Raw genomic sequence first — 24,805 nt, 5'->3', positions numbered from 1 at the left:
CTTTAATTTATCCCCTTGTCCTCAACCACTGCAGCACTTAGAGAAAGAAACATGACTTCTCATTCTAAGATGCCTAGCGAATAAATAGAAACAGACCCCAGAACAGAATGTTGCCCCTCCCCAGGACTAAATGACAGAACACTCAGCAAAGGGGACACACTGCTTCTCAGATAGGAATACTGTCAGGCTGAAGTACAGGGAGCAGACGAGCTTCTCCAGGTGACATAGAGACTGTCAAAGTGCTTCTCAGGGAAGGCCCAGGGGAGAAACTTTCTAAAGTTAGGATGCTATAGAAATTGCCTGATCCAAGGTAGTGTTCCACGGTCTCAAGTAGGCCAGGGCCCTCTGAGTGGGGAAACCCAAGTGGAAATGGTCTTCTGAAGTCCTGGGGAAAGACGAAAGGAAGAAGTACTCTTGGAGAACTGGGCTCTGAGAGGCCCACGGGGAGAAGCATAAGGAAAATGTGGCTCAGGTGTCCTTTTCAGGGAAGCACTTGTGCTTAGGGTAAGTGACTTCAAGGTTCTGAAAAGCTACTAGGATATTGCTATGTACAGCACTTATTTAATTTCTTTAATTTATTGCTGACAGTAAATAAACCATGCCACTCTGCCAGCATATGCTACTCAAATAATGTCAAGGACAAATCTCTACATTTATGGCAGCAGCTAGAAAAAAAAAATCTTTTTCAAATAAAGTTTTCCTTTTGATTTTAAAAGAAGTACATGTAAATTGGTCAAAAATGTAGGAAACTAGAAATAATTTCCCTAATCCCAATATACAAAGTCAACCATTATTAACATTTTGGCATATTTCCTTCTGGCTTTCTTCTTCCATTGTTTTTTTTCCTACTTGTGATTATTAATTCTATAATTTTGTATCCTGTTTAAAAAATCTTGTATAAGTATTTTCTTAAGTTATTAAAAACTCTCTTTCTTTTGTTTTTTTGGTTTTTCTTGGCCATGCCACATGGTTTATGGGATTTTAGTTCCCTAACCAGGGATCGAACCCAGGCCCTTGGCAGTGAGAGCTCGGAGTCCTAACCACTGGACTGCCAGTGAATTCCCTAAAAACTCTTCACAACATCATTTTAATGACCACTTAGGCTAGGGAAGAAAATTTACTCAAAAGGAAATCTGGTTAGTATATCTGGCAGGCAGATGGACAGTCTGTGAGAAAATCAGCCTAAAATCTAGAGACACTAGGTAGTTCCAGATTAGAACCACAGAAATCTCAAGCGGAAAAAGAAAATCTTCAGCATTACCCTATTTTTTATATCTCATTTTTTATATTTGCCAAAATGTTTGCCAAGGGGGCACAGTCTTGGACAGATGATGGCCTACATCACTAACACTTTGGCAGACAGAATTATTAGTCAATGGAACCAAGACAAAGTGAAGAAACAGTTAAAAAATGAACATGTAGGAGGTCAATATGTAAGGAGCACATGCTGGCAGGAAACAAGACAGCTGCATAACACAGGAGAAACACAGCCAGGCACAAGGAAGGAAAGGAGAAGGACGTGGGGTCACTGGGGAGTATCAACAGCCCATGCAGTAGAGCTTCTGGGACTGCAAGTTCAAGATGGCCAACATTATAGGCACATTTACCTTGCTCCCTTCCTGGAAACCAGTGAGGTGACATCAAAGAAGTACAAAGGAGATACCTTCATAATAGTGTTGCAAACTCAAAAGAAGGCTATTAGCAAATCAAGATTTTGTTGAATTTCTAGAAAATGGTAGGTGGATGAAACATTATTCATAAATCTGAGGGAAATTGGGCAGATTTCCATATAATAGCAAACTGAGCAGGATGGAAGGAAAACGACCCACATCCAGCCATACCAGTGTGAAATTTAAGACCTCCAAGAATGAAGAGAAGATCCTAAAGGCTTCTATAGGGAAAAATAAATTACTACAAAGAATAAGAATCTGATTATATCAGATTTCTCATCAGCAACATTAGATGATAGATGGCAATAAATCCAAGCTTTCAAAATTCTGAAGGAACTGAACTCTATATCCAGTTAAACTATGATTCAGGTATGTAAGTATTCTGAAAATTTGCCTTCCACATACCCTTTCTGAAGAAATTACCTATAGATTTACTCTGTGCAATGCTCATAAGGGATCTTCTTAACTAAGACCCAATCAAGTCATATTTGGCTTCAAATTCACCCAGGAGAGAGAAGAGAAAAGACTGTGCCACCAGGGTAGCAGCAGGCATTCCTCCTCAGGGGGAGTCCTTGTAGCAGTCCATACAAATGTACAGGAGTTATTCCTGCTGGCATGCAAGTGACACAGCTCAGGTGAGTGTACAGACTTACTCTGGGCAGGTGTGGGCCTCTCTGGTCTAGAAGCCTTATATTTCAAATTGAAAATAGTATCTCTTGTAATAGTTCCATAAACACAGATCCCAGAACTTTCATGAGGGACATGTCTAGTCACAAGTCATCACACTCAGGAAACCCAAAGCTATGACTTCCAAGGAGATATTAAAAGTCCTCCCAGCCAGATGCAACTGACCAATCAGGGGTGATTTTTATCATAAGCAATGTTGCCTAATAACCCAGCTGACATTCCACTTCGATCAGATTTTCAGGGGAAGAGATCTAGAAAGGTAACTGGGCCAAAGGACAATATCTCCTGCAAAGGAAAAAGGGTTTTATTACCCCTTTACCCACATTCTACAAAAAGATCACAGCTGTAGAGTAGGCCTAGGAAGCAGTCTGTTCAAAAATTAACCAATGATGGGATGTAAACTGCTGCAGCCACAGTGGAAAACAGTATGGAGTTTTCTCAAAAAACTAAAGATAGAACTACCATATGACACAGCAATTCCACTCCTGGGTATACATCAAAAAAAACAAAGCCACTAATTCGAAATGATACATGCACCCCAATGTTCATAGCAGCATTATTTATAATTACCAAGATATGGAAGCCACCTAAGTGTCCATCAACAGAAGAATGGATAAAGAAGCTGTGATACACACACACACACACACACACACACACACAAACACACACACACACACACAATGGAGTACTACTACTCAGCCATAAAAAGGATGAAATCTTGCCATTTGCAACAACATGGATGGACTTGGAGGATATTATGCTAAGTGAAATAAGTCAGACAGAGAAAGACAAATACCGTAAGGTATCACTTATATGTGGAATCTAAAAAATACAACAAACTAGTGAAAGAAAAAAAACAGACTCAAAGATACAGAGAAGAGGAACTTCCCTGGTGGCGCAGTGGTTAAGAATCCTCCTGCCAGTACAGGGGACATGGATTTGATCCCTGGTCTCGGAAGATCCCACATGCTGTGGAGCAACTAAGCCCATGGGCCACAACTACTGAGCCCACACGCCACAACTACTGAAGCCTGCACACTCTAGGACTGTGTGCTGCAACTACTGAAGCCCACACACCTAGAGCCCGTGCTCTGCAACAAGAGAAGCCACCTCAGTGAGAAGCCCGCACACTGCAACAGAATAGCCCCCACTCACCACAACTAGAGAAAGCCCGTGTGTAGCAACGAAGACCCAATGCAGCCAAAAAATAAAAAAAGATTTTAAATATAATAATAATAAAAAAAGATACAGAGACCAGTGGGGAGGGGAGGAGGGACCATATAGGGGTAGGGAACTAAGAGGTACAAACTATTATGTATAAGATAAGCTGCAAGGATATACTATACAACACAGGGAATATAGCCAATATTTTATAACTACAAATAGAGGATAACCTTTAAAAATTGTGAATCACTATATTGTACACCTGTAACTTACGTAATATTGTACATCAACTATACGTCAATTTAAAAAAAGGGGAAAAAAATTAACCAGCGAACATAAGTATGCTTCAGAACTTCTATAACAGGAAAAAGAGGCAATTAGGAACTCCAGGATAACAAAAAGCTGGCTAATATGAAGCTAGTTATTTATCATTTGTGGAATACTTCTGAGCACTTGTAAGAAAACTGAATCTGTGATCTGAACACAGCACAATTCTTCCAAGAGGGGCACAAGTTCAATGACGTTGAACAGCATTTCCCTCACTACAGAGCCAATGAATTACTAGATCTGTAGGGAGCAATGTTTATATAATCATAATATTATAATGAGTTCTCAGTGGTTTTCCCTTTTCAGGATCAGTTTAGAGCCAACACATGGAAGATTTAAATAAATCAAACAAACAGAAAATAATATCAAAAATCTTCACAATGTCAATGAGGTGGCACAGCTAACCTCATTGAGGAGGAGAGACAGAGGGAAATGTAGGGGTGGTAATTTTTTCACTAACATAGTAGGGAGTCAAGATACACTATCCACAATTGATGGATCAAAAAACAGAGGTTTAAGTACATTGTTTAATTTTAAAAGGTAAGTAATAGTAGAACTAAAAAGAAAAACATAACTAACAAAAAATGAGGAGTGGTTAAGTGAGCTAAATTCCTCATTTATTTTTATACCAAGGAGTTAGTGAAGTTGATAAATAGAGATATAAAAATATTATTTATAATTGAGAAGTTATAAAAACTAAAAAAAGTCAAAAGTAGTTACTTCTGAGGAATGAAACAGAAGATGGGAGGGTAAAAATTTACTTTTCACTTATATCTTCTTGGACTGTTGAAAATAACTTTCCATGGGCATGTTTTACATTTATAATAAAAAAAGAAAAACTGATGTTAGTATTTTACTGTACTGATACAGATTTAGGGTTCAGCAATTTAGAAGACAGTAGAGAAAAGGAATCAACGATTAAAAAGTGAAATAAGGGACTTCCCTGGTGGCGCAGTGCTTAAGAATCCACCTGTTAATGTAGGGGGCACGGGTTCGAGCCCTGGTCCAGGAAGATCCCACATGCTGTGGAGCAACTAAGCCCGTGCGCCACAACTACCGAGCCTGTGCTCTAGAGCCTGCAAGCCACAACTACTGAGCCCACATGCCGCAGTTACTGAAGCCTGCATGCCTAGAGCCCGTGTTCCGCAACAAGAGAAGCCACCACAATGAGAAGCCCGTGCACTGCAATGAAGAGTAGCCCCCGCTTGCCGCAACTACAGAAAGCCTGCGCACAGCAACAAAGACCCAACACAGCCAAAAATAAATAATTTATTTTCTAAAGAAAGTAAAATAAGGTTAAAAGGTATAGGAATAGATTATGTGAAAAAAGAGACAAAAAGTAATTTTATAAAATCAGCTGATACATTTGTGAAAACATACATAAATCTTGAGGGCATTATGCTAAATGAAGTAACTCAGACACAGAAAGACAAATATTGTATGATCGCACTTATATGTGAAATCTAAACAAACAAACTCATAGAAACAGAAAAGACTGATGGCTGCCAGGCACTGGGCGGGGCGGGGTGAGGGAAATGGGAGAAGGTGGTTAAAAGGTACAAACTTCCTATTATAAGATAAATATGTTCTGGGGATATAATGTACAGCACGGTGACTACAGTTAACAGTACATTGTATATTTCAAAGTTACTAAGAGAGTAGATCTTAAAAGTTCTCCCCATAAGAAATAAAATTATAACTAGGTGAGGTGATGGATGGTAAACTTGCTGTGGTGATCATTTTGCAATGTATACATATACCAAATCACTGTGTTGCACAGTCTAACCTTATACAACGTTATATATCAATTACATCTCAATAAGCTGGGAAAAACCCCTAATCAGTCAATATAAAAACAGGATTATATATGATAGAAAATGAGCCTTTATCCTGAAAGCTTCAACTGTAGCAGGCCAAAAAAGGAAACTATCCTAACCCAGGAGCAGGAATTTATAGGAAGACAATGGAGAATTTCACTCCCTAGGTCTTTTTCAGAGGACAGCAAAAATCTGTCCTCTGATTTCTTGACTAGGTAGAATGCTATCAAGAGGCAGGGCTATTGATTTCTAATGGTCCTATAGAATTTCATTTATAACATGACTTGCATACTTTACTTCACTAAAAAGCAGGCTACAGGGCTTCCCTGGTAGCGCAGTGGTTGAGAGTCTGCCTGCCGATGCAGGGGACACGGGTTTGTGCCCCAGTCCGGGAAGATCCCACATGCCATGGAGCAGCTGGGCCCGTGAGCCATGTCCACTGGGCCTGCGCGTCCGGAGCCTGTGCTCCGCAACGGGAGAGGCCACAACAGTGAGAGGCCCGCGTAACGCAAAAAAAAAAACACACACACACAGAAAAAACAGGCTACAATACTTGAAGCTAATAGGATCCTCTCTTGAGGACTGCTCTGGAGTACATTAGTTCAAAAGGAAAGGCTTTCTTCTTTTATCATCTACATATCTTCCATAAGATGTTACAGGAAAGCCCGAATGAACTTGTTGGCCAACCAATACAACTTCTAAGAACTAACTCAAAAATGGGAGGCACAATAGATTCAGGTTATGTCTGTAAACATTAAATCATAACCTTTGGCTCCATTGATTCCTAGAGGATTAATAGGCACTCGCCTTCTTGCTACTACTCTTGTTCTTCTAATATATTATTTATTAATTTGTGAAACACTTACTGCTATAGCATCTAAGTGCTAACATACAAGGTTAAAAACACTTATATTATTGAAACCCACCAACTAATGGAAACAAAAAATTAAAAAGAGAAAAAAAAAGATGCTGATGACTTAATGCAAGGCTACTGGGAGAGGATCTAATGAGTGAATGGGTTTTTGAATCAAGAAAAACCCATTTAAATAAATATAAAATCATTATATGTACTTTGTCAGTAGTTAGTCAACCAGTTCTTGTTGAAAACCCAATTGTATAACACCTTCAACAGGAGGACATAAAAGAGATGAGGAATCCAATTTATAACTCATAAAATGACAGAAGAGATGGGTGATGGTAATCAGTGAGATGTGTAAAAGACGAGGCAGAGAGGGTCTGGTTTGTGAGCTGTATGCCCAATAAGCAATGACTCTGGAAAGATAAATGGGTGGTTGTTCATGGGCCTTGAAGGCCTTCCTAGTGTATAAAAAGGGTTCTGGGAGCTTGGAAATAAGAGAATCACTTCATTTCCCAGTTTTCATCATCCACCTTGGTTTAGCAATGCTTTGGGTTCTAGGAGGGAATGTGGTACCAGAGAAAGAGCCCTTCATTCTCTCTTTTATAAAATGAGGACAATATCCCACACAAGGTGTTTTGTATTCAGGACAGAATAAGATAAAATACATGCAGGTAAAGGAATACTAGTTACTAAATAATTGTTAGTTTTCTTCTGGTATGGTAGAGATGGCTACAAGATCTGCGATCCACTGAGAAGTGGCTGCCCAGCCGGGAGCTGACTACGTTTCCTAGTCCTACTAGCATCTAGTGTGGCAACTGACTAGTTCTCCCCAGTGGAATGCAAGTGGAAGTGATGTTTACTATACCCAGGCCAAGGCTGTTCAGATCCAGGTTTACCTTCTCTCTGCTCTTTCCCCATCTATCAGTTAGATGCAAATGATGCTGATGAGGCCCTAGATGATGGCAGAACCACAGGAAGGAAGACACCTGGGTTCCTCAATCATCTGTGAAGACCCACTTGACAACCAGGAAAACTTATGACTGAGAAGTACACTACTGTGTTAAGCCACTGACATACTGAAGCCACTATTTGTTACAGCAGCATATGTTACCCCAACCAATACAAACATGCTATAAAATTACTATAATAATAATGGTGAGGATGTCAGACATTGCATCAAACAAGCCATCATTAATGCTATTATGAAATCTTGAAAGGATGCTCAACATCATTAGCCATCAGGAAAATGCAAATCAAAACCACTATGAGATGCTACTTCACTCCCACTAGGATGGCTATGAACAAAAAGATAGACAATAACAAGTACTGGCAAGAATGTGGATAAATTGAAACCTTGTTACACTGCTGGTAGGAATGCAAAATGGTACAGCTGTCGTGGACAAGTTTGGCAGTTCCTCAAAAACTTAAACATAGAGTTACTATAAGACCCAACAATTCCACTCATAGGTGTATATACAAGAGAACTGAAAACATATGTTCCCACAAAAACTTGTACAGGAACGTTCATAGCAGCAATACTCATAATAGCCAAAAAGTAGAAACAATTCAAATGTTCATCAGCTGATAAATGGATAAACAAAATGTGCTATATATATTCCTATATTATGGAATACTACTCAGTCATAAAAAGGAAGTGAAGTACTGATACATGCTATAACATGAATGAACCCTGAAAACATTATACTAAGTGAAAGGAGGCTGGAGCAAAAGATCATATACTATATGATTCCATTTATATAAAACGTCCAGAATACTTAAATCCATAGTGACAGAAAGCAGATTACTGGGTGCTGGGGCTGTGGGCTCTGGAGGGAAGTGGGGAGACTGCTAATGGGCAGGAGGGTTCTTTTTGGGGTGGTGAAAATGTTCTGGAACAGTAGCTAGTCATGACGATGGCACAACTCTGAACATACTAAAACCCACTAAATTGTACAGTTTAAAAGGGTGAATTCTATGGTATGGGAATCATATCTCAATTAAAATAAAAAAAAAGAAATCTCAGCTTGCTTTATCTTGCCTCCCACAGCATCTGGCTCTACACAAAAAGGCACTGAGCTCTTTTCAGGCAATGACTGGGAAAAGGTATGAGGGAAGCTTCTAGGATGCTGCAGATGTGCTAATTTCAATCTGAGTGGTGGTTATATTCATTCTTAGCATGATTCTAAGCTGGTCAGAACTCAGAATCCTTCTGCCTGGCTTCACCCATAACCAGGTAAGGTCAAACAGAGCCCCAATGCCATATGCATGAAACGTTTCTGTTTCCCACAGGAGACCTAAGATACAAACTTTCCTTAGTTTAGGTAACAGTGTAACTAACATGGAGATGAAATAAATATTTAAAGGTAACCCTGAGAATGATATGAGGGTGGGGAATAGGTGAGAGTCTCAGAATACTACTAAAGTGTGTATTGCATCAGCAAAAATCACTAAGGAAGAAAAAAGTCCCGAAGGGGTAGTATGGGATGTGGGGCAAGGACCTGAGAGAGGATTGCATGTGAAAAGTGTCTTTGTTTTCCCTGCCTAGATACATGCCATTTTTAAAAATTAAGTTAAAACCACAAAATAAGAAATGCTTCTTTGGTCATATAAAGTAAATTCTCATCCAAGTACTTAATAGTCAAAACTGAAGTAAAGGATCATTAGAATGTTTTAACCTCCAAAGAAGAATATAATTTGGTGACCCCATGAATCTTCATTGGAACCTTCTGAATCCAGTGGAAAGATTGTCTTTTTAAAGTGGCATAAATTCCTGAAGGATGTAACTTACTTGCAGGTGACTTTAGTTCTGTCGGCTACCATGGTCCACTGCTGCTGGTTGGTGGAAACCTCGACGTAGTAGCTATAGCTCCGATCGTCACAGTCCCACAGTAATAACCTGAACAGGAGGAAAACATAAGAATGCTGTGAATGCTCCACCTGGCTCTTTCCTTGGGCTGTGTGCGTGAGGGGATCTATGTCTACTCTAGCCTTCCAACCTGTCTTCTTTGCCCACACACTTCCAGGACTAAAGAAAGAAAGTGAATCCCCAACGAAAGCATGCTGGGAGAAGGTGGAGTCAGCCTGCAGTGAGAGGCTTGTTTCTTTAAAAATTTATTTCACAAGTCACCCAACCCCAGGCGGCCTCTGTCCCCCAAGTGGCAAAGATCTTCTGATTGGCTTATCAGGGAGATGTCACCAAATCCTCCTTCCTGATTCTTCCAGCTCTCATCTCTTGGGCTGGGCTGAACAAAGGTAACACCCTTGAGACCACTGTTCATGGGGAAATCTGTGCTTTTTAATTGGTATTCTAAGTGGTAGTTACTAGTATGCCCCAATGACCTTAAACATGTTTCAGGTTCCTTCTCATTCTGACCAAATTTTCTGCATAGCTCTCGTAAGACTGCCTGACTGGGAGATACAGGCAAACATATATTCGTCAGTAAAACTTCTTATTTCTTAGAAATTGATTATATTGGTCCTGTTCTTCTTATCCCCCTTTTCAGCTCAGATAAGAACCAAAGTATTGACTACGTGATTTTATTTACTTGAAGCTCAAAAGAGACAAGATTTATCTATGGTGACAGGAATCAGAATGGTAGTTACCTCTGGGGGAGGGAATGATTGGGAAAGGGTGAGGGAACCGTCTAGGATGCTGGAAATGGGCTAATTTTGATCTAGTGGAAGTTACATGGGTATATACATGTGTAAATATTCATCAAGCTATTCACAAAAGGTTTGTGCACTGTATGTGTGTCATTCCTGAATTTTAAAAATAGAATAAAAAAAGAATCTAAATATTATAATATGGGAGCAGACCACAGTCCAGCCTTTTGCTTCTGACAGTGCCACTGTGGTGAGAGATCATTGTTTTCTATAATTTCAGCCTCAAAAGTCCTTCCCATACAAGATATCTATCTTATTGCTTTACAGTTGGGCATGCACATTTGTTTCCTCCACCAGCTAGAACAGAGTGAGCTCCCTGAAGACAGTGTCTATGTCTTATTGGTTTTTCCACACGCAGGACTTGGCACAGACTCTCACACAGAGCCTACACTCAATGAATATTTGCTGAGCGAATATCAGTAGATCATTTGTAACAATAACAACAATGATCATTATTATTATAATGGCCAACGTTTCTGTAATGCTTACCATGTACCAGGCCCTATGCTAAATGCTCTAGGTAACTTATTAAATCTTTCCAAAAGTCCTCTTAGCAAGCATTATTATTCTTATCAAATTATATATGGTGAAAGTGAGGCTTAAAGCTGTTAAGTAGTTTATCTAAACTCAGTGAGGGTTCCAACCTGGTGTCCTGACCAAAGCCCCTTTCTGTACTCTGCTGTCAAATGTTTCCTTTACTCCCAGGTTATGTATCTGGGTCATAGTTTACAACCTATAACCCATCACTCTACAAAAGTAGTTTGTATTATTTCTCCTTAATCCTGCAATTACAATCAATGACAGTCCTTTGCACAAGTTCAGTTTAGTGTCACCTCTAAAGCTATTACTAAGGATTAGAAATGCCACTGTGTTCTGCTTTCCCCTTAGTTCCTGATTTTCAATTGTAATTTTGTTTGCTATCAATGATAGTACACACTACTTAATAGGTTAGAATTTATCTTTTAAGTAGAGAAAACTGTTAAAAGGTTTTGGAAAGCATAAACAGATGTGTAATACTGTACATGCTACTGATTCTCTTGAACTCACCTAAGTATTTAATCTCTCAAAGTACTCTGAATCAATCAGACAGGAATCCACCCTATTGTTTTTAGTGTCCAATAATTCTACCTTTAGATTATACCACTGTGCGTGATAAGAAAGTGAATCATTTCCCTTATTAGTCATTTCCTCAAATATTACTCTAGTCTCTCAGCACTTTTATGCAGTTAGCTTATATTAATTTATACTTAGTAACTTTTAAAAATGTAATTTTTGCTTCTATGTTTGGCTCTCAGAATGAATATAAACCTTTTAGAAAGATCGTTGATCTCTCTGTTTTTAAAAAATTCTACTCCAAACATGTGGGCTCTGTTTATAGCATATGTTCCATATATGTTCTGGGCTGAAATCATTCATAACTCTGCCAGAGTAGATTAAAACCAGGAAAAAAAACTTCAAAATAATTAACCATTCTCTTTATTGAACAGCCCTGGTAACAGGCTTTTTGGGAGGTGACGTTGAAGCTGTTTCCCAATGGAATTTTGGATTATTTATGGAGAGCCAAGTTTATCATAATCCATATCATTCTGGATAATCATGAGTTAGTGCTTCTACCAGTGTATCCAAATGAAAAAAATCAGTCCCTTTTGGGATAAAATCTAACCAGATCTTCAAATATTTCATGGAAAAATATTTTTCATGGAAAAATACTTTTCATGGAAAAATGTTTTATGGAAAAAGTTACAGTAACTTATTCTATAAAGTCCTCCAATTTCTTTCAAGGTAAAATGAAGATCACTTGTAATTCCAGTAATTTTGTAAACACATACACATGGTGCAAATTGCTTCTTTGCTTAATGACCTATTATGAATATCTTTTTTTTGCATCATCAAATATTCTTCCTCATCATATGTACTGGTTTCATAGAATTTCACTGTGTGGATGTCCCATAATTTACTTAGTCTCTTACTGTTGGACATTTACGTAGTTGATAATATTGCACTGTTATGAAACCTCTGTTATGAGCATTCTTAAGCTAAATCTATGGTTATTGCCTTTGAAAGTCGCTAGAAGCGGAATTCCTGGAGCAGGGCTTATGAGGCCTTGATATGTACTATAGAACAGCTGCACACCTGTCCCCTCACCTGCAACGACAGTCTGCACCAATTTATACTCACATTACCAGCAGTGTATAAAAACGCCTGTTCTGTGCATCATCACCAATATTGTATATTACCTTTAAAAATGCTGCCAATTTGATAGATGAAATATCTCTCATTATTTTAATTTGTCGTTTACTTATCATTGAACTTGAACGTTTTACCCATTTTCTACTTATATTTATCCTTTTGTTAATGACTTACAAGATGCCCTTTATATTTAAAGGATATTAATCCACTGCCTATCACAGTTTGCATGCTGAAGATACTAATTTTTATTAGCCTACTCTATCAATCTTTACCTCAATAATTTCTCCTGGCCTAAATTCTTTTTTCTGAACAGCAGCCAAGTGCACATACCAGTTGAGACATCTCCTCTTTATTCCTCTATTAAGAGTCCTTGGGGGCTGGAAATGCAGGGTCACGGTGACTCCTGAGTGGAAAAGGGACATTGATGGATCTCAGGTTGTCAAGCAAGGGCTCAGACTCACCTACACATAGGAGTTTTTAAGAGAGATTCTTTTCTTTAAATTGAATGAAAGATTCTTCAAATTCTATAGTGCTCTACAATTTTCAAAAATTTCACACACATGATTTCATATAATCCCATAATAGCCATTTTTAAATCCTCTACCCCTATATTGCCCCTTACCCTCCCCTTCCCCCCCACTGGTAGCCACTAGTTTGTTCTCTATATGAAAGGGGTTCTAATTTATGTGCTAGGGTGCATATTTGCTTGGAATGTAGGCTTAGCCGGGAATGAAAACCCCTCTGTTGATTCAACTGAAAAAAAAGCAAGCATAGCTTAAGGACACTAAAGGAAAAATTGGCTCAATCTCTTTTTTGCCCATGGAGAGAAATTTTGTTCTAATAAGGCACAACTGTAAAGCCCACCAATTCCCTTCACTTCTTTCCCTGCCAGCAAAGTCTGTTCCCCTATCTTTGCACCTGCAACAACACAGCAATATTTCCGATTTGTAATCTGCCAGAAAAGGTCTGCCCGGTGAGCTGGCCCAGGACAGACACACTCCCTCTGACGTTAATTGAGAGTAGCTCCTTAAACATACCCGACATCCCCCCACCCACACATCAGAAGCCATTTTCAAAGGGGCTGAATAAAGGAAGCTGCAAGCCGAGATCTATTGATGCAGCTCAAATCTGTGTTTAGCTGTGGCCACAAACCCCTCCACCTAATGAGCACTGCACGAAATGCCTGGTGATATGAAATACCGTCTCCTCCATCTTCCTTATTCTCATTGTGGAATTTCCCTGAAAAGCAGTGAAGAGCTGGGCTTTTTTAAATTGATTAGCAGATGTGATTTTGCTTACATCTTCCATAAGTGCTCTGGCTGGCTGCATACCATTGATTACTGGGGTTCAGTTTACAGCAACTAATTGCTCTCCTTGCTGGTGTTTTGATACAAAATTCAATAGCGAATATGTTTTCAAAACTCTTGTCTTTGTGACTTGAGTCAGAAGTGACTTGAGGCAAACCCAGTGGACTGAGTTTTCCCTTTTTTAAAATAATTGCTCTCTCATCAGTCTGTGAAGAAAGTTTCCAAATTATAGCATTCTAATTGGAAAGTCTGCATTATGCATGCGATGACAAACTATGTTGTGCTGAATGGCATTTTTTTCATACTTTTCTTAAGGGATTAATTCTGTGCCAGATTGTGAACAATGGCTGAGGTTTAACACTTGAGATCAACAGCTTCTCCATTGAATTGGTGTCTTTTAGATCAGCAGCAAGTGTCTGTTTTGCCTGCTTCTAACTGTCCATTGTTCGTGGGAGACTCCACTGGAAGGCCAGGGGTCAAGGCTGCTGCTCTTGCTGAGTTTTCCCATTTGGGTGAAAACAGACAACTAAGGGAAGATCAACTGCCAAGATATTAGTCATAAAATAATAATTTATCATAAAATCCATTTCCAATCTCTCAAAGTCAAAGCTACTTCTGACCTCAAAAATTTGCACAGACTATTCTTTGTTAAAAATCTTCAGAAATTAAGTTCTTCAGAAATAATTGTCTTCCATTCAACAATTCAACAAATATTTATTGAGCACTGACTAAGTGACATTAGGCAAGTCGCTCTTCTAGTTCCAACATTTTGTAATTTTCTGCAACAGCCTATGCAGTACAGGGGTTTGGGGTTTTTTGGGGTATATCTGTCCTTTATGTAGTAACTCCTCTTTATTTCTCTCTCTCTCTCTCTATTTATTGGCCATGCCGTGCAGCATGCATGGGATCTTAGTTCCTGAACCTGTGCCCCCTGCAGTGGAAGCACAGAGTCTTAACCAATGGACCGCCAGGGAAGTCCCAGTAACTCCTCTCTTTGAGAACTATTTCTGGCCCAACCTTGAGGTTATATGTAGGGGGTTCCTGAGTTCTGTAGACCCAGTTGCATTACAGGAAGACATATGACCCCTGGTGGGCCAATCAGATTTCATATCAAAAATTTAGAATTATGTAAGATTTTAGCATAATTGGCTCTGTTCACTTAAAATGATGATAAAAATGTAGACATTCTGGAGTGATCCTCTTTCATCAGAAGCTCAAAGAAGTAAAGAAAGTCATCTGCGGTGAGAAGCAAGAAGACAGATGGTATGGCCCAGGGAGGGCTGTCTGGGTCCCTCGCAGGATTCCAACATCTGATTTTAGTCCCTATGGGAGCCACCAGAGTTCCTGCCCTAGTGTTCCATGAGAAATTTCCCAATCACTTTAATAAACTCACCATTTAGGACTTAAGCCATCTTTACTTGGTTTCTGCAGCTTGGAAACAAAAGGGCCTAAGATAAGTTCCTAGCAGAGTGCACGAAAAGAGCAGACATTCCGATGATGAGGATGACAATGATGACAGGATGGCTACGAGACCAGAGAGACTATGCAGTGAAGAACGGGGTGGTGAGGAGGCTCACTCTGGACAGCAACCTTTTCATTCAAACATGAAGGAGATCCCTTGTGGAAGCCAAGAGTGCGAGGACTGCAGTGTGGGGTGAAAAGGCAAAACAGGTGTTGGAATAGGCTCTGTGAGGCTGGCCGAGCTGCAGGGAGGGGCTTTCGAAGATGGAGCAATCAGCGTGGGTTGTGACTCTCTTCCGCAGTGGCACCGAGGGAACAGGAGGGAAGAAAGCAGGATCGACAGTGACAAGGAAGAGACAGTGCAGGATCGGGGAAGTGAAGGGTAGTTAAGAGTATTTACCACTTCAGGCTGCTGAGGAGTTAAGTGGGGTCAGAGGGGGCTGACTACCTTTCAGAATAGAGAGGGACGGGAGGTCATGACGCAAAAGAACGGATGTGATGGACATGAAGGTGAGGGAGAAAGGTATGAAGTTCTGGTCACAAGGGAAAATTTCAGTGCTTTCACCTCATTCAGAAGAGTACAGTTCTCACTCTTCTGAATGAGGAGCAGAAAGACAAACATCATGTTAGAGGCTCTGTTTTAATCTCTGCTATTGTGAGGCAGGAGGGAGCCTGTAACAGCTGCCAGAAGTCAGTACAGTTTCAGAGGAACAACTTTACTGGTGAGAAACTGGGATTTTCCCAAAGATGAGAGGGATCCTATTGTCAGCTGTCACAGGGTTCAATTATGTAGCTTCCTCCTCAGGTGGGGAGCAAGGTCAAGCTTGCTGGAGGCCACAGGCCCAAAGTGAGATTCTCAGCGGGAGACTGGAACTGAGAGCCAGCGCTTTAACAACGCGTGTGCAGCGGACCAGGTAGCTGCCCTGCAGATTCCGGACACGGGAACCCCTGAGGAGCAGCCACCACGGGGGCCCTGCCTCTAAGTGGGCCACAACCTCTCAGGGCAAAGGGGACACCAGGAGAAGAAGAAAACACAGACTGCTCGACAGATGGAAGGGGAACTTGGGAAATACGTTAGTCAGAGTCCACGTACTGTCTGACGTTGTTTAATCTCTCATATATCTTAGAGAGTGACTTCTCTAAGAGAGGAAGAAATAATGACACTGGCTAAATAATCTTCTTTTGCAGCCGGCAAGGGAAAAGGTAAGCGCAAGCTCTCGGCTGTCTGGCATATGCAGCTTCTGTGTTTAGTCACTGAAGCCCCAGGATGAGGAAAGGTGAGGTTATGTGTACAAGCGGGCTCCACCGCATAGGCTAGTTCACTGAGAAAGGGGGGGATAAAAGGAGGGGCCTTCCTCCCATCAAATCTTATGTTCTGTACAGTATAATTCAGGTGAGTTATCTGAAAGTGGAGAAATGCCAGTGGAGAATATACCTGCAGGATACGGCTACATGGAAAGCTGGATGGGACACAACTTTGAGACAATACAAAACTACCAACTTTTAACAGCTAATTGAGACCATCATTTCACTCCTTGAAGGGACTAAGTTTTTAATTTCAAGTTTTAGGTGATGACATAAAAGGTAACAGCATACTACCAAACAACATGGCTGCAGCTGCAATATTCAGAAAACACTGAGTGTGGAAAGAATGGTGAAGAGCTAATCATAATCTCACCTCACATTCACACAGACCTCAACGGTTTCAAAATGTTTTTGCATACATTATCGCATTTGGAAAAAAAACAATTTATAATCAGCACATTTCCTGCTTTCAATGCAAATCTATTTTTCTAAGTTACTTGGTTAATTCTTTTACATGAGCTAAACATTGAATAATCTGTAAAAAAGATTGCTTGGGCAATCACTTGGCAAACCCTTTATTAATAAGAAAGTTTTGGCCTAGGCTTAGATTTCATCCTACACAGTCCAATTTGATGAAAATTCTTTCATTTTATGTTTTCAGTGTGGATATATGAGAAAATTTTGTCCAGGCCAAACAGCCCTTGAGAAGAAAAGCAGTTTTCTTTTATTTTTCCAAGGTGACTCTTTTCAATACAGCCCCTTCCTTAAGCGGGATGTTGGCATCAAAAATACTGGGAACCATTTCAAACGGTCTCGTTATATTTTAAAAGACCGTTACAGACCTCTTCGGCAGTGGCAGACCTCTTCGGCAGTGGCACGCTAAGTAGGTATGCGGCCTTTACAGATCTCTCCCTGCGTTTAAATTTGGCGTCATCAGTTCCCCTCTCCGCAGCAAGGCTAGCTTCCTTGATCTCAGCAGCTTCCTCATCATGACGTGTATACAGTCAGTGAGCTTGGCCCGATTTGGCTCAACAGTAGGATCGGAAAAGGATGTGTAAGAGGTAGAAATGGAGAGGTCCTGCCCAGACCACAGGGCTCAGCTCCTTAGGGATCAAGTCCAGCTCCATTTCAGCTTCATTTTCTATTAGGGGCTGTTGTGATTTTAAAAGGTCAGAATCAGTTTCTTCCGTTAACAGCTGAAGGCAGTATGCATTTATGTGAGCTTTCCTTTCCCCTGTCCACAATTCTATGATATTATTAGGAGAGTGAGAAGAAGGGACAGGCATGTTAAATAGCTCCAAACTCATTCATCTGTCAGTTGAGTGGCAGGGGTTTTCCTTCTTGGATCTTTACTTACACCTCTGACCCTTGTAGAACAAGTGGCCCCAGTGTGGCAGGGGAGCAAAGTCACCTGGTTCCAGGTTCCCTGCATAACGCCACCCAATCCCCACCCCACACCCCCTTCAGCTTGCAGGACCAAGTCCAGTCAGGACCATGCATGGCTCGTCGTCCCCAGCACAGTGCCTTACAGATCATAAGCTCTACTGGATTGAACTGAAGGAGACGTGGGGACAGGACAGGAGACGATGATGGAAAGGAGACGGAACTACAGGTAAATCACCCTTCTCACATTATGAGCTAGCAGCACAGCATCTTTTTTTTTTTAATTTTTAAAAAAATTTTATTTATTTATTTTTTGCAGTACGTGGGCCTCTCACCGTTGTGGCCTCTCCCGCCGCGGAGCACAGGCTCCGGACGCGCAGGCTCAGCGGCCATGGCTCACGGGCCCAGCCGCTCCGCGGCATGCGGGATCCTCCCAGACCGGGGCACAAACCCGTGTCCCCTGCATCGGCAGGCGGACTCTCAACCACTGTGCCACCAGGGAAGCCCCAGCACAGCATCTTTTAAGGCTCTATAGCCTGAGTTACATTTCAATCCGAACACACCCCCAGCCAGTCCTCTACCTCCACGCCCTTCTGGAGAGTCTCAGTGAAGAGATAATTTATGAAATGTACCAACTATGACTACTATTTCATTTTTTTTTTTTTTTTTTTTTTTGCGGTACACGGGCCTCTCACTGTTGTGGCCTCTCCCGTTGTGGAGCACAGGCTCCGGACGCGCAGGCTCAGCGGCCATGGCTCACGGGCCCAGCCGCTCCGCGACATGTGGGATCTTCCCGGACTGGGGCACGAACCCGCATCCCCTGCATCGGCAGGCAGACTCTCAACCACTGCGCCACTGGGGAAGCCCCTACTATTTCATTTCTTGAGCTCCTTCTCCTGCCCCTCCTCTGACCACTTGCAAATATGTGCCCACATGCACACAGCCTATGAAGCACCAAGAAGCAGAGCCAAAGGGGAATTTAATAAGCTCTACAGTTCCTTTTCAGTCCCTTGGGTCAGGTTTTCATAGGAATCTGTATCTGTGGGAGAACTCACACTTTAGCTACAGGCAGATCTCTGTATTCTCTCAACCTGGTGATAAAGGGAGAGAATGGAAGGGCAAAACAAGGTGGGAAGGCTAGACTCCGAATACTATAGGCAAGAGAACATTCCAGCAGGGATGAACTACAAGGCAAAACTCTTCCTATTCGGTCATGTAATCTCTTTATTTTTGTTCTCACCAAATCTCTTCTCTGGTCTCTCTGAACACTGCCAGTACTATCTTCCCACAACTCTCTCTTTCTTACCAGCCTGACCTTTTCACCTTTTCACCCAAATCAGATCTGGGTTTCAACCTTTGCTCCAGCTTCGAATCATCTTCTTTTCCCCACAGGGCACCCTCTACAAAGTTCTGAGCTCTTTCTGAAAATGATTTTAAAACACTTGCCCATCCAATCTAAACCCCCGTGCTCCTTCCGCAGTACCGCGTGTGCTGGCCCTGGCTCATTCCTCCTTCAGATCCTCTCTCCACTAAGTGGCTGCTTTCCTCCTGTTGCATTCCCAAGTCTCGTATTTATCCCGTTAGGTCCTGCAAGAAATGCTTTCCTGAGCTCTCCCTCATATTCACCCGGCCTAAATTTCTTCCCTTTAAATCCCTTCTCTAATGAACTTCCCTCACGAAATTCTTCTGTGAAGGCTTTCACATGAAAACGACTACACTCTAAAACAGAAAAATAAAACTATAATAAGTTGCAAGTGCTATAAAATTTAAACACTTAGAATAAGTAGATTATTCTATTTGAAGTTTGAGGTATCTGACAAATCATAATCCTCCATGTGGTACATGATATACCATTAAAATAAAGACATTAATGAGAATAATATTATAATAATAGCATCTTCTTCACAAATATGTAAAAGTGAGAATCCTAACAATGGTAAGTACTTATAAACAAAAGATAATTAATCAATTTAATAAATAACCGTGTGATAAATCTTTTGAAGAATGGCAAAAAGCAAGAAAAAAAGTGAGATTTTATGTAATTTTTTTATAACGGCTAGAGGGAAAAACAGCTAATTATGTTTTTCAATGGAATTCTTTTGATCACCGGCCACTCAGAACAGTTTTCTTGATCCAGGTCTTCAAAGCTGGGATCATAAGTTTTAATTCAAATGTTTTCAACTGAACATTAATAACTCTAACTCTTCTAACTGCTACACAGCCATAATTAAATCAAACTGGTGTGGGTTACAGGACCAAAGCCTAAACGGGCAGTTGCCTTTTTTTTTCTGGAATCACCTATGCTATTTCCCCAGAGTGGGAGGCCCAGGCAAAGGCTGTGAATGGGATGGGGTCGTGGGTTCTCTCACTTCTGCAGAAGATGTGAGGGTGCAGTTTCTGTCTCATAAATACTCACCAGAATTGCAGAATAGCTTCTCCCCCCTGCCTCCCACGTTTGTTTGGTTGAAGGATCGTCAGACAAGAGAAAAACACTCACTCTTTGGAATGTATTCTGCATGAGCTGCCTTTTTAGAAATAACCCTCCCAGGTGCTGACATGAATATTCACAAGAGTATGCCGGGCACAGGGGCCAGTCTCCATGCCATGTACACTAATCCTTCAAAATGTATTCCAGGCAAGCTACCAGGGTGAACTCCTATACAGGAACTGGGCTTTCAGGTGATGGATATTGGATGGCTGAAAGGAGAAAATCTGAGTGAAGGAGGCAGAGATGAATAAATCACTCATATCCATCTAAGGCCCTGCTGCAGCGAGACTTGCCACTTTGACTCAAGCACAGCATGAGGCTTCATTAGAAGACTGTACTCTGTGAATTAAACTGTTTCTTTTGTTCATCTGGCTTATCCTTCCTCATCAAGAAAAACAAACATTTATCTCCCCTGTGCCCCACAGCCCTATCTGTTGGACCCCTTTTTACTTTCTTCTTGCTTGGCTGATAGGACCTACACAGGCATCCCAAGAACACAGTTCTGGTACCACACAGGCACCCAATGCAGGCATGCGAGCGTACACACACACACACACACACACACACACACACACACACAAACACCTCACACCACCCCACTTTACATCACTACCCTGACTCACATTCAGAAAGGTATAGGCAGAAAAGATTAAGAACCTCACAAACCAGGGAAGGAATCATGCCCAAAGTGGTGAGATCACAGACTTCTCAGGATCCTCCCACTCTGGTACTGAATCCCCAAGATCAACACTGAGATTCATGCTGAGGGGACCTGGCTAAGGCATAAGGGGACTTGGTTAAGGCAGCCGGTCTGAGTCACACGTGAAACTGTCATAACTTAACACTCTTCAGACAATCAATGTTTAAGTGTCAGGGGCAGGGAGATATCTCTGGGGGTCATTTCCCAGGAGCTGGTGCTAGAACTGTTCCAGCTGTAAGCACCGTTCGTGCCCTAATAGCTTAGGGCATTTAGGAGCTTGGGGGATCCTGGCAAGTCAAAGCAAGAAGGAATATGAGCAAGGAAGAAGAAAATGGTGTAGCTTCAGTGACATTCTAGATCAAGTTATCTCCTCAGCTTATTTGGACCACAAAGGGCTCCACTAACTCTCCTTCAGCCTCTGATGGACACAAGGACATTCCAAGGCAATATGCAGCAGTGCCATCAGATGGGACAAGAGTCCCAACTCTGCTTCTAATTTCCAACCTTATCCTCTCAGATTTATAATCTGTTAAACGGGGTGTGAGGGTAGCGGAAGAGAGGGAAACAGATTCTAACTTGGATGATCTGTGGTTCCTTGTTTCTTTAATTTTTTTTTCTTTTAATTACAAAGTAATACATGATAGATCCTTTGGTACTTCTTATAAAGTATCCATAATAAAAAGGTGTTTACTAAATGCAAAAAACGTAAACCAATATTTTCAAAAATATTCTTTAGTAGCAGAACCCCTTTTACAAACAACGTCTTAGAAGAATATCAATACCCATAACAGATAAAAGCAGAACTGCTCTACTAAGGTCAGCTTTGGGGCTGAAGCCTCATCTGCCAGACTTCCTACTGTGGCAGCCCCCCAGGCCCATCCCCCATAAAACAGAGAAGGAAAAACCACTGGGTCATGGTGTATATCTTGACCCCAAACTAAATGCTGATATTAATGTTCATATCTTTTAATAACAGGCTTATAAATATTATTATTCACATTTTTTGAAACCATGAACGGCAAATGAGTTCCCTAATTCGTCACTTTTGCCTTTATGGACTAGAGTTCTTAGTGAGGAAAGGAGCTGAATAGATAGAGCATTGGTAAACTATGGCCTGTGGCTGCCTCTTCTTGTAAATAAAGTTTTAATGGAACACAGCCATGTTCTCTCACCAGAGTTGAGCAGTGGTGACAGAGACTATAGCATACAAAGCCTAAAGTTACTATCTGTCCCTTTTTGGAAAAGGTTTGCCAGTGCCAGGAATAGACAGAAAACTAAAGCTCTTCTTACTGAACAGTAAAGATTTACGGCACCAAGGTAAGAAATAAAGATATAGTTTAAAGCTGAGCTTAGCCCAGAAATGGCTAAAATCCCTTTATTCTGTTGTAAGTGTTTCAATAGATTTTCATGTAGCAAATTCCACACGGAGTTTTTAGATTCTGCTATAGTCCTAATCCCATCGCTGTTACTGTGACAACTGTACCGATAATTCTTGGCTTGCTTTTCACCCCAAGTTTCTGGTATTTCTGCTAAGAGTAAAAGAAAAGGAAGGAAGGAAGGGAGGGAGAAAAATTCCAATTAAAAATGAAAACCTGAAAATTCCATTCCCAAACCCTCTCTGTTCCCAGAACTGATGAAGTGCCCAGGCGCTACATTCTCAAACTGAAGATATTTGCAAGCAGAACAGACACTGACCACCACCCTCCAGATCTCTACTAAATAGCATGGAGGCAGCAGGGTAGGGTGAAGAAGTTATAGAGACGTTTAAAGTCAATAAGTAATACACACACAAAAGTTATAGAGTCAATAAGGCAGTTAATATGACAGCAGTAAAACACTAATATCTCAGTTATATGGGAAGATGACATCACAGACTAAGCCACACCAGTTAGGTAGACAGGGTTGTTTATTGGTCACCAGGAGAAAATGGATTTGCAAGGCTCTATCCCCTTGCTGTCTCTCCAGTGCTGTCTAGTGTGATTATAAAAAGCATCTTACAAGAATACCTGACCAGGACAGTCTATGACCACAAAACAATAAAAACATTTTGCTGCTTAGTGTTTTAACAAAACTACTCATTTGGAATCTTTAATGAAACCAGTTTTAAATGGATGACTCTATTTCCATGTTCTTCCCAAATAGTCCCAAATAATCGCCGTGAATTCTCTACTTTTTCCCTGAGTCTAAAATATACAGCTAAAATCTCACTACAGTGAACACAATCATGACAAAGCAATTTACCTATTCTACTAAGAATGTTATTATCAACAAGATATTATTTATTGGGTCACTGCCAATTCTCAAACAATTCTCTATAGATAATGCTTTATCTATTCCGAATAGGACTATCATGAGCTTCCTAATAAAGACACTATTTGATTATAGATGTTTATTATTATTTTAAACCTTAGAGAAGAAGTGAATACAGAAAGTGAGATATCAAGAAGAAAATTGACAAGGGTTTGCATTAGACATCGGGGGACAATTAAATGATATATGCCTAAGAGGATTAGGAACAAGATCTATTATCTTAGACTGCAACTACTCCTTCCCACAAGGTTCTTGAGGTAAGTACATGCCAAGGAAAGTCCCAGCAAGTGGGAAGCAAAGGGACACTTTACTGCTAGTAGAATTTTTGACCCAAAACCCTAATCAAAAGGCATAAGCACTCCTTTTCCCCAAGTTGGTTATGCCTGAACAGCTTCACCCAAAGCAAGCTAGGAGGCCTGTTCTGTCCCTTTTCCACACCCAAAACTTATTCTTGCTTTTTACCACTACAATTTAAGGAAGGATCAACCCAATACACATTTTAGTACCACCAAAACAGAGTGAGTACAGGAGAGATCATGGTCCCCTGCTGCCTAGCACTGAGCTATCCCTGGGTTGAGGCAGTAATCTTACCTGGCCACCCTAAAAGATAGAAGAGGAAGTAAGAATGCCCAAGGAGAAGAAAGGATAGGTGTGCTTGTTGTGAGGACAGAAGAGAGGAGAGAGAGAGATGGGGAGAGGTAGGAACAAAGAAGGAGGACAGGGCCTCTTTCTAGGAGAATTAGTCCTGGCCCATCCCACTTAGGGCCTAGTGGAAGACAAGAGACACAAGAAGTGCTTCCACTGAAATGTGGCCCACTCTTGTTCCTGCCAATTCATGCATCTGATCAGCATCTCCCCCAGAAAGGGACTAAATGCTTTGACCATAACTACCATTTTGGGGAGGAGTGAAATGGGGATCGGGGAAGGCACAAAGAAATGCTGGTAGGAAAAGCAGAAGGTATTTTAATTTTTTCTCCCAAGATCTAGAATTGTGGTATTGCTATAATCACCTTCCCGCTTACTGGACTTCACATTTCAAAAGTTCCAGAAACTAGAAATATTCATTGTAATCCTACAAACACCACATTCCAAGATTTAGGAGGAAAAGACTGGAGGTAGTGTGACAGTTATTCCCCAATATCCCCTTAGAAAATCAGAGGTCTTTTAATGTATCTTTTCATGCTAGGGCTGATGGGCATGAGTGTTTTAACTCCAGATCTTAAAAACTGAAAATGTGGGGCTTCCCTGGTGGCGCAGTGGTTGAGAGTCTGCCTATCAATGCAGGGGACACGGGTTTGAGCCCTGGTCTGGGAGGATCCCACATGTCGCAGAGCAACTAGGCCCGTGAGCCACAAGTACTGAGCCTGCGCGTCTGGAGCTTGTGCTCTGCAACAAGAGAGGCCGTGACAGTGAGAGGCCCGCGCACCACGATGAAGAGTGGCCCGTGCTCGTCACAAGTAGAGAAAGCCCTCGC

At 41.1% G+C, this 24,805-nt stretch overlaps 1 protein-coding gene across 2 annotated transcripts in view; it reads right to left on the bottom strand.

Annotated features, from left to right (window-relative positions):
* Window positions 1-24,805, bottom strand: part of BTBD9 (BTB domain containing 9) — a 418,266-nt gene that overhangs the window by 74,305 nt on the left and 319,156 nt on the right. For both annotated transcript variants that reach the window (XR_014297289.1, XM_082663104.1), the window contains exon 9: window positions 9,313-9,420. Coding sequence is in view for 1 of the 2 variants with exons in the window: in XM_082663104.1 (XP_082519230.1) it covers window positions 9,313-9,420 (108 nt within the window). In the remaining variant the exon portion in view is untranslated. The remainder of the gene's footprint in view (window positions 1-9,312; window positions 9,421-24,805) is intronic.

Source organism: Grampus griseus (assembly GCF_964374135.1).
Source record: "Grampus griseus genome assembly, chromosome: 10".
NCBI classification, from domain to species: domain Eukaryota; kingdom Metazoa; phylum Chordata; class Mammalia; order Artiodactyla; family Delphinidae; genus Grampus; species Grampus griseus.
Note: the sequence above shows the minus strand (reverse complement) of the source record. Positions and strands in the feature narration are given on the sequence as shown.